This window comes from Microtus ochrogaster, unplaced genomic scaffold (genome assembly GCF_000317375.1).
Source record: "Microtus ochrogaster isolate Prairie Vole_2 unplaced genomic scaffold, MicOch1.0 UNK51, whole genome shotgun sequence".
In the NCBI taxonomy this organism is placed as follows: domain Eukaryota; kingdom Metazoa; phylum Chordata; class Mammalia; order Rodentia; family Cricetidae; genus Microtus; species Microtus ochrogaster.
Window position 1 is genome coordinate 2,202,733 of NW_004949149.1, and position 14,336 is coordinate 2,217,068.

Sequence of the window (14,336 nt, forward strand, 5' to 3'; positions counted from 1 at the left end):
GATGCTGTGGCTGCTGGTGTTGTTATTGTAGATGCTGTGGTTCTTGGTGTTTTATTGTAGATGCTGTGGCTGCTGGTGTTGTTATTGTAGATGCTATGGTTGTTGGTGTTGTTACATTGGAGCCTCCGGTGAGAGGGCAGAAAGTAGAGAAAAAAACAGATGGAGCTAGAGAGACTGGTAGTGGGGAGAAAATGTTGGAAATGATTGTTCCCATCCAAAATCAACAGATTTATTCAACAGTGAATTGGTCATTGTATAAACTGCCTTCTCTCAAGTTGAGTGTTGGTGAATTGGCTCGCTTCTGGCAGAGATGGCAAAAGTGAAGGGGTGAGAGAACAGAGAAAAGATATGAACTGTTTGGAGAAACTGGAGGATGGGGACAGCTCCCACCTGATAGTTCCAAGTGCAACTGTGATCTCAAGAGACAGCCCACACACAGCACTGCAGGTCTCTCTGTGCTCCTACTCACCCCTGGCCCCTGAGTTAAAGGACTCTGCTTTCAATGATCTGTGAGTATCAGCATGGTACTCACTCAGTGCAAACCTAGAATTCCCTTTCCTTGGCCTCAGCTGTCATGCTTTGCAGTCTCTGGAAGCAGGAAATCATGGGATCATCATCCTGCATGACAAAGAAGCCAACATACAAATCAAACAAACACACCAAGAAAATTTCATAGCAAGTTTAGACAGTCAATGCTACATATGAGAGTCTCCAATAAGAAAAGAGACAGAGGCCCATCTGGAAGAGAAGGGGACTAAAGGATTTGTATAATTTGTGACTAATCCCATGTTAAGAACATAGAGATATGTTTTACAGCTGATTTTTGGCTTACATTTTTAAAAAGTAGCCTCACCCTGCATGTGTGCGTGCATGTATGTGTGTGTGTGTGTTCACGTGCGTGTATCCTCCCTGTATTTTCCCAGTGAGTAAGATTCTGTTCTCTTTCTCACTTCCCTATCATGTTTGTAAACAATGCACGAGACTGACGATAATTAGCAGGATGCTGGCTCCATCCTGTGTGGGAGAATAAACTCTCTACATAAAAAGAAGTCCCAGTTTTATGATTATAAAGAAAGATCGTGTATTCCTCCTGACTAGTTATCTAAATATAGATAGAAAGTTTGCTGCACTTGAAATTCAATCTTTTTTTTAAAGATTTATTTATTTATTATGTATACAGTGTTCTGTCTGTCTGTATGCTTGCTGGCCAGAAGAGGGCACCAGATCTCAATACAGATGGCTGTGAGCCACCATGTGGTTGCTGGGAATTGAACTCAGAACCTCTGGAAGAGCAGCCAGTGCTCTTAACCTCTGAGCCATCTCTCCAGTCCCCTGAAATTCAATCTTTATACTTATATCTAAAAGAAACCTTTAGAAAGGAAACGTGGGACGATCTGTTCATGACAATGAAACTACATATATATGAAGCCACATAGAAATGTCTTTCAACAAAGCGGCTTAAAAACTAAACAGTGAAACAATGAGCTTAATTTTACATTCTGACAATATTTAGGCTACCGACATTGCATCTCTAAAGCAAGGATTGCTCTGAGGTGGGTCGTTCTTGCTTCCTGCAGCCCAGTGCCGACTGCATGGACGACCTGCCGATTGATTTCGAGGGCTCCCTGGGAGGCCCACCCACCAATCAGATCACGGGCGCCAGTGACACGACAGTGAACGAGAGTTCAGTCACTTTGGATCCTGCAGTGAGGACAGTGGGAGCCCTGCAGGTGGTTCAGGACCCCGACCCTGCACCCCAGGAGGGAGAAGCCATCTTTACAACAAACGGTAAGTACTGTGTCGATCTTGGTGACTTGGATCATCACCAGCAGAGGTATCACCTCACAGGGATTGGGAACAATAATGCCTATCGTTGTGTAATGGTTGACAGGGCCAACTTGATAGAATTTAGAATCACCTAGAAGGCAAACCTGTGGAAGCCGGTGAAGAACGATCTAGATTAGGTCAGTGTCTGGGCACACCTGTGAAAGCCTGTCTAGATCAAGCTCACTGATCTGGGAGGACCCTCTTTAACTATGAGTGGTGTCACACCAGGGACTGGGGTCTTAGCTAAATAAAAAGGAAGCAGAGAGCTGAACAATAACTTTGACTGATCTGGGCTGTGATAGCTGCGGCGTCAGACACCAATGTCAGGGGCACAGTTTCCACCGACATTGAACCTGTTGTGTATGGGAACAGAGCCTCTTTGAGAGCGCCTGTGGCTATAGAAGCTGGTCTGACCTATGTGCAGTGGCGGCTTTCCCAGTGATGGGACACTCGGCTGTACATAGCACATCTTTCTTTGAGTGATTTGATTAAAAGAAAAGATCCTACTATGTTGCCTGAGCTAACCTCGAATGTCTGAGATGAGCAATGCATCAACCTCCGGAGTAGCTTGGGCTACAAGTGTGGGCTGTTGTTTATGACATACCCTGGATGGGCATTGTTAGGTGTTTCCTGGCTATCCACATGTCACCAAGTCCTGGGCTGTTTGCTGGCAACTGTCCTAAAAGTATTTAAATATCTGCATGATATTGAAGCTAAAGTACCTACTATTTAGTCAAATATAGTAAGAGATAAAAGCCTCAGGCGCTCTAAGAAAATCAGCATACAAATTAGCTGAGTTAAGTTTAAAGCTAAAGAGTGGGTGGATAATGTAGTTTTAAATAGAGTGTATTTTTTCTTGTGTAGAAGCAACATATTCACTATGGAAAAGTATAAAGGCAAATTGAATCATCTTAGGTTATTTCCATTGAAGCCAACTTCTTTTTTTTTTATGTATTTGTGATTTTCATAGGATCTGTAAAAATAGGCTAAGATGTAAAGACTGGTATTTTTCTGATTAACTATATAATCTTAATTATCGGAAGATTGAAAGATAAAACAATTTCAAAGAAACCTCAGGTGGGGTATCACAATCCAGAAATTATTACTTTTAATAATAGGCTCTATTTCCTTTTTCTCTTTCTTTTTGGCATGTGTTGTTGGGGGGCGGGGGGGTGGCTCATGTGCCACAGAGCTCATGTGGAGGTCACAGGGGAGCTCGGCAGAGTTGGTTCTCTCCTTTCACTATGTGGGTTGTAGGGATCGACCTCAGGTTCTCAGGCTTGGTGGCCAGCACTTTGCCAGCTGAGCAATCTCCCCTGCCCACAGTGCAACCCTGAGACACGGACATCTGAGATTCCTTAAAAATCACTGTGCTCCCATCGTTGGCACAGTACTGATGTCGGGAAGCCACGCTTCCGATGTGATGGGATCTGTCCAGGGCACGGTACAAAAGTGTAAATGGGTAACACCCACTTGATTAACCTATTTTATTTAGCCAAATATATCTAAAGTATTTTATATTCTTTTTTCTTGTAATTGGGCTTCAGAATGTGGGATGTGGTCCATACTTTCTGTGTGTTTGGATTTAGCTGGCTAGCCACATCAGGAGTGCTTGGTGGTCCTGTGTGGGTGACAAGTGGCTTGTCACGTACAGCGTATAGACAGAGACTCTCGGTACTGCAATAGAACCTTGAAGACTGATAGTTCCTGGTTTTGTTTGTTTGATTTTGTTTTAGAACAGGGATTTTCTGTGTAGCCCTGGCTGTCCTGGAACTCATTTTGTAGACCAGGCTGGCCTCAAACTCAGAGATCCACCAGCCTCCGCCTCCCAAGTGCTGGGATTAAAGGCGTGTGCCACCACCGCCTAGTGTTGTCCGTGTATTTAGTCAGAATAAGCTTCTAATTTCTGCCATTGGAAAACTACAGCCCAGAGGAGCGAACATCTGACCAGGCCCGCAATAAGTTCTCTTGCAGTGAGCAAGTGGGCCTGGTTTTCCTATTACTGGCGTCGGTTGTCACCTTGGACATCTGGGCACTGATGAACTCCATGAGGAGCATAGAGGAGAGACCCTTGCCAGCAGTCCAAAAATATTTATGCCACGGGCATTTTGTAAGCACATGTAAAAAGAAAAAATAAAAAGTAGGTCATTCTCCTTGCACTGGAACGGTTGTTGGTTGACCAGAGACAACGCGTGACCAGCTGCACTCCTTAGCATGACTCCGTCACACGCTTCTCACCGACCTTAATTAAGCCCAGGTAACAAATGAAAAAGAGTTTTCATTTAATGTGATTAAATAGTATCTAAAATGAAATAGGTATACGCTGTGAGCTAAAACCCATCCTCAACAAAATAGAAAATCACAGTCTACAGCCATGTGATCCGTAACCCTCGAGCTCTGTGAGTAAAGTAGAATAGGAGCGTGCAGGTCAAAGCAGCCATTGTTAGATCGTCTACTGAAGGCTGTGAGGGAAAAGGGTTCAGTGTAGGCTGAGAGCAGGGACGTTCTGCTCACAGCGGGAGAGAAAAATGCTGTGTAGTTTCAGACGCAAGCTTTGGAGAAGGAGAAGAGAAGCGGCTGGTGACTCAAACGGGCAAGCCTGTGGGCAGAAGGCCGACTCAAACGGGCAAGCCTGTGGTCAGACGAAGGCCGACACAAACGGGCAAGCCTGTGGTCAGAAGCCGGCGGGCAGCATGGACATGTTTGGAGCGATCCCTTCCTTAGCACAGCAATTGCATGATTCCCACAAAGTCGTTTTCCTAAGCCGTCTCCTTCCAAATTGTTTTATTTACTTAGATTGAACAGAAATGGACAAACAAAATGACTATAGATGCCTTAAGGGGAGAGCTCTCTGTAAAGATTTCCTAGTTTCCTAGCAGCATCATCAAACTAATCAGTTAATGAACAAGCATACATCTGCCGCTGCACGCGTGATGACTCCCGTTCCCATCAACGCCGTTCCCACCTCTCCCTCTGCTGTCTGACGGTTGGGGCTCAGTGCAGAGGGTTTGCTTTGCACTTGGGGTTCAGTGCGGAGGGCCATGGGTATGGCTCAAGTTTAATTCCTAGCACAACAACAAGAAGACTGTGGATGGGGTATAAATCACAAGCAAACAGCCACAAGGAGACCTTGGTATCAAATTATCCTCTCCCTTACATCTACACAAACCGGGGAATACAGAAAACGAAGAGCTCAGAGCAGTTTACAGATGCGTAGCAACAGGCGACCGACGCCCTTTGAAGCCTGGTTCATACAGCCACTCCCAACAGTCTCGTGAGGCAAATATTATTTTCAGCCTCCCCTGACTGATGTGAATGTGGAGGCTTTGAGAGATGGAAGGAATTAATTGATCAAGGGGCATACACTAGTGACAGGCGCATCTGGAACTCAAGCCAAGCTGCAGACCAAGGAAGCACAGGGCAGACCAGGGGACGTGTCCTGGCTCGCTCGCCTTTCATTTAGTATTGGTCACTTCTTGCCTCTTCAGATCTCCCCAAAGCTCCAGACTTTGCTCAGTTCCATGCGGTCCTGTCCTTCCCACCTCCTACTGTCCTTCCCACCTCCCTTCCCGTCATCCTCTGAGCAGACGGAGCTGCTGTACTATGATGGTCAGTGTGTGGCCATCCGACCAGCACTCCCGGCAGGACGGTGGAAGCCACTGAAGATGGGACGATCTGGCATTAAGGGATCATCTGTGGCTCCCAGGAAAGGGAGAACGAGAACAAAATGATTTAAAGAACCACAAAGTGCCTGTCTTGTAATTCTGGTCCTGGCAGGAAGGATTCTCCATTAGCTGTGCTTGGTGCTCTGTTGTCATTTTTTTTTTTTTTTTGATTTTTCGAGACAGGGTTTCTCCGTAGCTTTTTGGTTTTTGTCCTGGAACTTGCTCTTGTAGACCAGGCTGGCCTCGAACTCACAGAGATCCACCTGCCTCTGCCTCCCAAGTCCTGGGATTAAAGGCGTGCGCCACCACTGCCCAGCTTCTGTTGTCATCTTGATGTAACAGCTGCATCACGTTCTCCTTGACCTCAAGTCCTAACCGGGTGTTCAGATACCCCCTCAGCACTCTCTACCTGCAGGCCTGGCCACACCAAACCCTTAGCTCTGACTCCCAAGAACTAACTGCAGATGGTTAGGTTTGCTTCCCCTGGGGGAAAGGGTGTCTTAGGAACGAAGGGCAACACAGCTAAACAATCATCCCCAGGCGTCGGGAGACTCCAGAGGGGAGCCAGGAATGACGCTGAGGGAGAAGGCTTATTGCACCTCCCTAAATCCCCCAACCTCCGGTTGGCATCGTCTCAGGAAATTCTTAAGCCTTTCTTTTATTTTTCAAGAGGGTGGCTGACTCCATAATCTGCTTCCTTCTTTTCTTATTGAAACACTCCAAAGGCCTGTGAGAAAAAGATCTGCCTCAAAAGGCTGCCTGAGAATCGTGATCCGCTTGCCATCCTGCCACATCCCGCCACAGTCAACCCAAGTGGAGAAGGACAGAGATGGGCAGGGTCATGAAATCTCAGACGCCCAGAACATCCTGAGAAGCACTGGGCATGACCAGGAGTGCTAATCTTCACAGAAGGAAGCGATGCATGTGAGCATGTGCAGAGTCTCCAGGCACTTGGCCAACGGAAGTATAAGGTGGAAGGGATTCCCTCTGGAAAGTGCCATTTGTAACTTCCTGTCAGCTTCATCCGTTTAATACACACGGCCCATAACACCTTCATGATGCAGTTTTATTTTTGTTTGACTCATGAATAAAATGTACTGCATAAGTATACTACCCTGACCCTCCCACCCTTGCCGCTGAACAAATATTCCAGCAGCCCCAAGGGCTATCTATTTCGTCTTAGGTAACTGACAATTAAGAATCTCAAATTTATGGGGCTGGGGTGGTACACAGCTTTAATTCCAGCACCTGGGAGACAGAAGCAGGTGGATCTCTGTGATCGCAAGGCAAGCCCGGTCTACAGAGTAAGTTCCCAGATAACCAAGACTACACAGAGAAACCCTGTCTCAAAAAAAGAGTCTCAAACTCAAATCAAGAGAAAATTTTGTTTTCTCTTGGACACTTTCTGTCCCAATTCTTGTACCTCACAAGAGAAGGATCTGTGTTGGTTATTCTCTGGGGTCTCTGAATCCTGTACACCCCACAGCCAGTTGGTAGCCAGGGTTTCTTATGGTCCCTCATCCTTCCAGGAGGGCTCTTAGGACGGGGTAAATGAAGGCGCACATATGCCACAGTGTGCTTGTGGAAGTCAGAGGCCATCAGAGGTTTGTCGTCTCCTTCTGCCTTGTTTGAGGCAGGTCTCTCTGGTAGTTGCTGCTGTGTGTGACAGGCTCCCTAGCCTGTGAGCTTCAGGAACCCTGGGTCTCCACCTCCCACTATTCCAAAGGCCTACTAGGATTGATGAAGCGTGCTACCAAGTCCAGCTTTTAACATGAGCTCGAACTCAGGTCCTTGCTGTGCACAGGAAATGTTTTACCCACCCAACTCTCTCCCCAGTCCTTTTCTTCTGCTTCTTCGCTGCTCACATCTGTTCGAGAGAATGAAGCAGGAAGTGTCTCAGAAGACACAAAAGTGCCTGGGTGTGTCAATACTCTCTATCTGCAAACTGCACACTTAGCTGGTGTCAACTATGAAATTGCTCATTTAGAAGAACTTTGAGGTACGCAAGTCCTTTAATGGGGAATAGAAACACGCACATGCCCCACCCCATGAGTGTGTATTAGTACACACACACGTGTGTGTGTGTGCCGTTCATACTCTGCAAAATGCACTCACAAGACAAAAGTCACTGCTGAACACGGAAATTGCCGTATTTGAAAGTGGTTGTGACATATCAACTCCAGCAACTGTCACAGGGACCTGCCCAGATCCTCCAGAGACACATGCTTCAAGCTAATGATGGACAAAAACTTCCAGAGAGGTATGGATTCCCTGCCTCTGATTCAGAATGCTCAGTGGACAGCTCTCTGGGAACTGGTCAGGCTGAAATGTGTGTTCTGTTTTGTTTTGCTCCTTAATCAGTCCAGAAGTGACATTCGCTTCCATTTTGGAAGTCCCATGAATTTTTTAATGATCACTTGATTAATTGCTTGGAATATCAGCACTGCAAATTCCCAAGGCCTGCTCTAACCTCAACTTGGATGTAAACACAAGACGGAGACTTGCTGTGGACTTTCCCGGGGAAGCTGACCTTGAACTCTGTGGCTCCAGTCACCTTAGGGACTGGTTTGAACATCACAGCATATTTCAGATGCACCTCTGTACTGCTCGGCTTGGGCAAAGTAACCGTATTCAGAGTTCTGTGTGAGTATGAAATCTGGGTGTGTTCAGAAATAAGCACACCGAGACGAAGCAGATCAGTGTCTATGAGGGAGATGCCAGTGCGAGTAGCTGCATCTGCTTCCCTACCTGACATTAAAGCCAGACTTCTCAGGGTAGCTGCTCTTGACAATGGATTAGTACACAGTCGACTATGGATTAGTACACCCTCAACTATGGATTAGTATGCCCTCGACAATGGATAAAACACGCACTCGACTATGGATTAGTATGCCCTCGACTATGGATCAGTATGCCCTGAGAGATCCCTCGGTGCCCACAAGACGCACAGTTTCCCAGGCAAGATGAACACTTTCAACTTGGGTGCATGTTCCACTGTGGCACACAAAAGAGCCAGTCAGCTCACCTCAGGTGAGAGACCCCACCGCCTCCTCCTCGCAGGAAACCGGCAAGCCATAGTGGACTACTTTTGTACAAAACAAAGTGTTTGCAGCTGGCGAGTCCGCTCCAGACAGGCCTCTCTGTTTCTCGGTATGCCAGGTCCCCGGAGCAGCATGGGACCCTGTTCCACAGCCCTTCAGCTCAGGGCCAGACTCAGCAGAGGCACAGCTGTGGCCAAGAGCAGAGAGCCTTGCAGCCAGCAAATGCCTTAGCCGTCAAGTGCACCCAGATGGAGGCTGTCAGGTCCTCAATCCACCAGGCTTTCCATAACAACATTCCTCCTCAATTAAAAACACTTGCCAGTCTCAAAAAGTCCACTTGGGGCCAGACTCCCAGGGTTCTCCTGTCTTGTGCGTCGGGTGCCTCTGACAGGGAAAATTGACAATCTGCAGATTCACAAACAGCCCGAGAGAAAATTAATCAATTTTGACTGCAGAGTGCCACTTGAAGCGCTGTGTCTATTTCTGACACACACTATCCACCCAGAAGAAACCTGTCCCCCAGGGACACTCCGCAGACAGATGGAACCCATTTGCGGCTGGGACTTTTGTCGCGGGTGCTCCTAGCTGCTCTGGGACAACACCATCTCTAATTTGAGTAATTCCTCACAACGCTGTCTCACTTTTGATACGTTGTACTGCTCCAGCAGCTGTTACCAGAGCAAGCTGGGGGCAGGGCCAAGGAGTAGACTGGCACTTTTCCAAAACCTGCCACCCTGAACAGGAAGTCAGTAGCCCTGCTGGTCCTGGCTGGAAAGCATGCTGGCGGGCCAGTGATTCCTGAGTGTCTCAACAGCACCGGGTATAAATGACATTTCTGCTTGTATTTCAACTGTCAAATCATTCAAAGACTGAGAAAGCGAGGATAGGGGAGGACGCCTTTTGGATAACATAATGATGGCATAACAGGTCAGAGGCCGGAGGTTCAGTAAGTCACAGAACTATAGGGGAAAAAGAGAACCAGTAACTGCATTCCAAGAGCTACTTAGAGAAACAGATACCAAGGGAAGGCTATTAGCCACAGGCAGGAAATTGAGCCTTCTGCCTGGTTTGGCCTCTAGTTATTGCTGTGACTTTGGGCAAATCACAGTACCCTCTTTTCCCTCAGGCAGTTCCTGACAACATTTCCAGGGCAGTGACTCTGTTTATAGGCAGTCCCCTGTCTCAGGAGGGCTTGGACTCTTACGAGGACATCTCAAGACCTTGCATCCTCACTTCCAAGGTCTCCCTGTCGTTTCTCCTCCCAGCACCTCTGAAGCAACCCAGTGAGAGTTGCACCCTCTTCCTGCTCCAGGCCACCTTTTCAAGACTACAGAAGATCTCTGTGACATTCATTGTCTGTCCAGCTTCAAGTAAAGTGAACAGGGGGGGGGGGGCAAAGACTGCATGCAGAGGCAGCTGGAAACGCAGCACAGTTGCCATTGGTCCAAGCTGCAGCCTGGGTTCTTTCTAGGAGCCTCTACCTATAGGGCAGCTTTGCCTTTATGCTCCAAATACCAGCATATATATCTGTATGTTATGCCATACAGCTGTAACATGAAGGACCTGGCTTGTTGTTGTTGGGGTTTTCTGTCCTCCCACCAGGTCCCCTCAACTGTTTATCCCCAAAGAAAATCACACACAGGTCTCCATGAATTATAAAGCCGATTGGCCCATTAGCTCTAGCCTCTCACTGGCTAACTCTCACATCTCGATTAACCCATTTTTCTGATCTATTTTAGCCATGTGGCTCAGTACCTTTTTTCAGTGGGGCAGATCACATCCTGTGACCTGGGCAGGAGTGGGAGGAATCAGCTTCCTCCTTCCCAGAATTCTTGTGTTCTTATTACATCATTTCTACCTCCTCTCTGGTTTTCCCGCCTATATTTCCTGCCTGGCCAATCAGTATTTATTTATAACATGACTGACAGAATACAGACAATCCTCTCGTACCACTTCCCCCTCTTTAAAAAAAAAAAGAAAAAGAAAAAACAAACAAAGGAAAATATCCATAGTCCATTTTTTGGGAATGTGGGCATAGTATTTCAGGCTACTTCCAGATGGTTGGGGCTCTGATAATCTTATGGGGACCTAAAGAAAATTTAGAGTTATGATCAAGTCCTGACTGAAGTATCCTGTGAGTCTTGATCATCTCAGGCAGCAGTCTTGAACCTGTTCTGGATGAAGAACTCAGACATCTGGGCCATCTGTTTCTGCCAGAGATTTCTCAGGTGGCCTTCCTTGATCAAAGCTGATTTTTCTTAACTCTGAATAAATCCACAGCCTCTCATTTTCTGTGGAAACAGAAGCAAAATCTCTTCTCCAAAGTAACATACCTTTTGACTTCAATTTTGAAGCCAAGGTATTTGCAAAAATACCTATCTTGGATTAATTCTGCAGCATTTATAAGCAAATATCTTTTAGCAGCTGTTGCTCCTTCCTCAGCATTTAAACAATTTAAAGAGAGCATAATAACATACAGTATCAAGATTCTCTGTGTATTTTCCATCTTTACGTGGCTTTATTTTAACCTCTATTTCCTTGATTTTTACTTTCAACTTTTGGCTTTTTGAGACAGGTTCTCTGTATATCTTTGTCCTGGAATTCCCTCTGTAAACCAGGCTATCTTTGAACTCACAGAGATCCATCTGTCTCTGCCTCCCAGGCTTGCTTCTTTCTTTCTTTCTTTCTTTCTTTCTTTCTTTCTTTCTTTCTTTTTCTTTCTTTCTTTTTTTAAAACTTTAATCTTTAGTCTGTATATATTTTTAACAAATTGTAAACCATTTAGAGGTTTTCTTTCTCTTTGAATCCCTCTTTACTGTATATCTCTCTTTTTTTGACCACATGGGTCTTTAATTTGTTAAGGAATATGGAAAAGTTTTTCTGCCACAATTCTACAGGGAGCTTCAAGGTCCTTGCCAGGAAGCAAGCTGCAATAGTAAACAACAGTCAAAAGCTCCTATGGAGTTTTTTTGCCAGGAAGCAAGCTGCAACAATGTATCCATAGTTCCATAGTCCAGACAGCCCGCTTGAGAGGGTCAGAGTTTTCCCTGGCAGGATGGCCCAGAAAGCCTCCATTTTAAAACAGCAGCTTTTTTTTCCTGCTACAGCTGAAAACGAAAAATGGTTTATTCAAGTCTTCCCCAAGCTTTCTCAGGCTTTCTGTGGATGCAGTTATCCACGTGGGCGCCATTCTGTAACATGGATGGGCCTGGCTTGTTGTTGGGGTTTTTGTCCTGCCCGGTACCCCCCAGCTATTTAGTCCCAGAGAAAAGTCACACATAGGTCTCTATAAGTTATAAAGCTGATTGGCCCATTAGCTCTAGCCTCTCACTGGCTAACTCTCACATCTTGACTAACCCATTTTTCTGATCTATGTTAGCCATGTGGCTCAGTACCTTTTTTCAGTGGGGCAGATCACATCCTGTGGTCTGGGCAGGAGTGGGAGGAATCAGCTTCCTCCTTCCCAGAATTCTCGTGTTCTTATTACGTCGTTTCTACCTCCTGTCTGATATTCCCGCCTATATTTTCTGCCTGGCCAATCAGCGTTTATTTATAACATGACTGACAGAATACAGAAAATTCTCCTGCACCATACAACTATGTTCAATGTTGAATGTATGTATGCATATGTGTGTGTGTGCATAAGTGATTGATGAATACATGATAGACAGATACATGTGATTGATGGATGGATGATGTGTAGGTAATAGATAAATGGATGAAGTGATTTGTTTGTGGGGTTTTGCTTTGTTTGGGTTTTGAGGGGGTCTTGGGTTGGGGGGGGGATTTTTGGTTTTTGTTGGTTGGTTTTAGTTTTGGTTTTTCAAAACAGAGTTTATCTGTATAGTCTTGGCTGTCCTGGAACTTGCTCTGTAGACCAGACTGGTCTCAAACTCACAAAGATCCGCCTGCCTCTGCCTCCTGAGTGCTGGGATTAAAGATGTGTCCCACCACTACCCAACCCAGATACAGAGAATTTAAGGTAACCCACAGTAGTGATAAAGGGTGAGGGAGATTGTATTATGGTACGTACATTGTATTTTGCCTGCTAATGAAAAAAATTAAATATACATCTTGAAAGCATTGAGGCTGGAGCACAGATCACTGTATCTAATTTTGTGGATGAACACTGTGACCCTAACCCCATGGGACACAGGTCCACAGTGATAAACTAGTCCCAAGTCATAAGCAAGAAGGGTGACTAGTGCCTTGAGGAAATGGACTGATACTCTATTATTTATGCTTATTGATGTGGCACATACTGTACAGCAGAGACGGGAGGAAAGGCAGCGATGAGAGATGAAGGAACAGAGGCAGCCGCAGTGGGAACTGCCCTGGAGAAAGGCTCCAAGGCCTAGCCAAGTAGAAATTTCTGCAAGAACCCTAGTAATGTCATGAAACCAAATGCTCAGAAACCACTGTAAGCTTCGTAAAGCTCTGGAGTCTTGTTTTGAATTGTCAGCATGACTCTTAATTCTTGATAATAATGCAGACTAAATGCAGATAATCCCATCAAGAGATAATTTGGCATTGGACTAACTTCATGACTTTTGTTGTTGTTGATGGTGGTGGTGGTAGCTGTGTGTGTGCGTGTATGTGTGTAGGATACCAGATGTCCCATTCCATCAATCTCTGACTTGACTTCTTTGCTTGATAAAGGGTCTCTCATTGAGCCTGGAGCTAGGCTGGGAGCCAGCAAGCCCCACTGATCCTCCTGTCTCTGCATGACACAGCGGTTATGGGCACATGCAGAGCCACACCCAACTTTTTATATGGGGATTGGGGATTCAAACTCAGCTCCTTATGATTGCATAGCAAGCACTCTTACTCACTGAGGCATCTCCCCAGCCCTGCAATTTCTTGATAGACTGTTCATGTATCCCCAAGGCCTAATAGCAGTAAGCTAGATCCTAAGCCATTTGCTTGTGGGGTTGAGAGCTGACGTCACCCCGTTCTTCTCAGAATTGCATTAGCTCTGGAGCCAGAGCTGCAGGGTTGCTTGTAGTTATTTATCTTCTCCCTAATTGATCATGGGAGAACTACTGAGACATTAACCACAGCCCTTGTGATCAGGATCTCACTGCAAATACTGCCCTCCCCGTAGCATTGCTCACAAAGCCTCTCAGGTCATCAGCATCAGCACCGCTCAGCCCACCAATCAATCAGCCACCATCAGAGTCAGGTCGTAGGAAGCTCTCCATGTGGAGCTCTGTACTGCTTACATGACCTGAGTAGCCCTAATCTGAGAGACTTGAGACCAAAAGTGTTGTGAATTTCAGATGTTTTTCTAATTTTGGAAGACTCTTTGCCTATACATAAAATGGTATTGTGAGAAAAGCACCCATGTCTAACCATGAAATGTCTTTGTTTTTCATACAGTCCGTTCTCACACGGCCTAATACAATTGCAGTGTGCCTACGTCTGGCTTATCAGCTGTGAAAGTCTCCACCCCTGGCATCATGCACATGCTCAGAGCATCTTGCATCTCATAACTGGGCCTTAGTGATGTTCAAACCATATTTAATAGATAGTGGCTCTACCAATAGCTTCAGGTAGTTCTTTGAGAGCATTGACTCAGACAGCTGGTTTATGGATTCACTGATCGGTTCAGATCTGCCCAGTCTTTGCTGTAATAAGCTGGATTTCAGAGGACAGCTCAAACAGAAAGGTTAAAATGCCCATTGACATATGTCTCCAAATATAGAGCAAACAACTCTCTCTCTCTCTCTCTCTCTCTCTCTCTCTCTCTCTCTCACACACACACACACACACACACACACTAAAGAGAGAGAGAGAGAGAGAG

General features: G+C 45.9%; 1 protein-coding gene across 2 annotated transcripts in view; it reads left to right on the forward strand.

Annotated features, from left to right (window-relative positions):
* The window catches only part of Rnf150 (ring finger protein 150), a 222,625-nt gene that overhangs the window by 177,774 nt on the left and 30,515 nt on the right, over nt 1-14,336 (forward strand). For both annotated transcript variants that reach the window (XM_013354611.2, XM_026777260.1), the window contains exon 6: nt 1,578-1,788. In XM_013354611.2, coding sequence (XP_013210065.2) covers nt 1,578-1,788 — 211 coding nt within the window. The remainder of the gene's footprint in view (nt 1-1,577; nt 1,789-14,336) is intronic.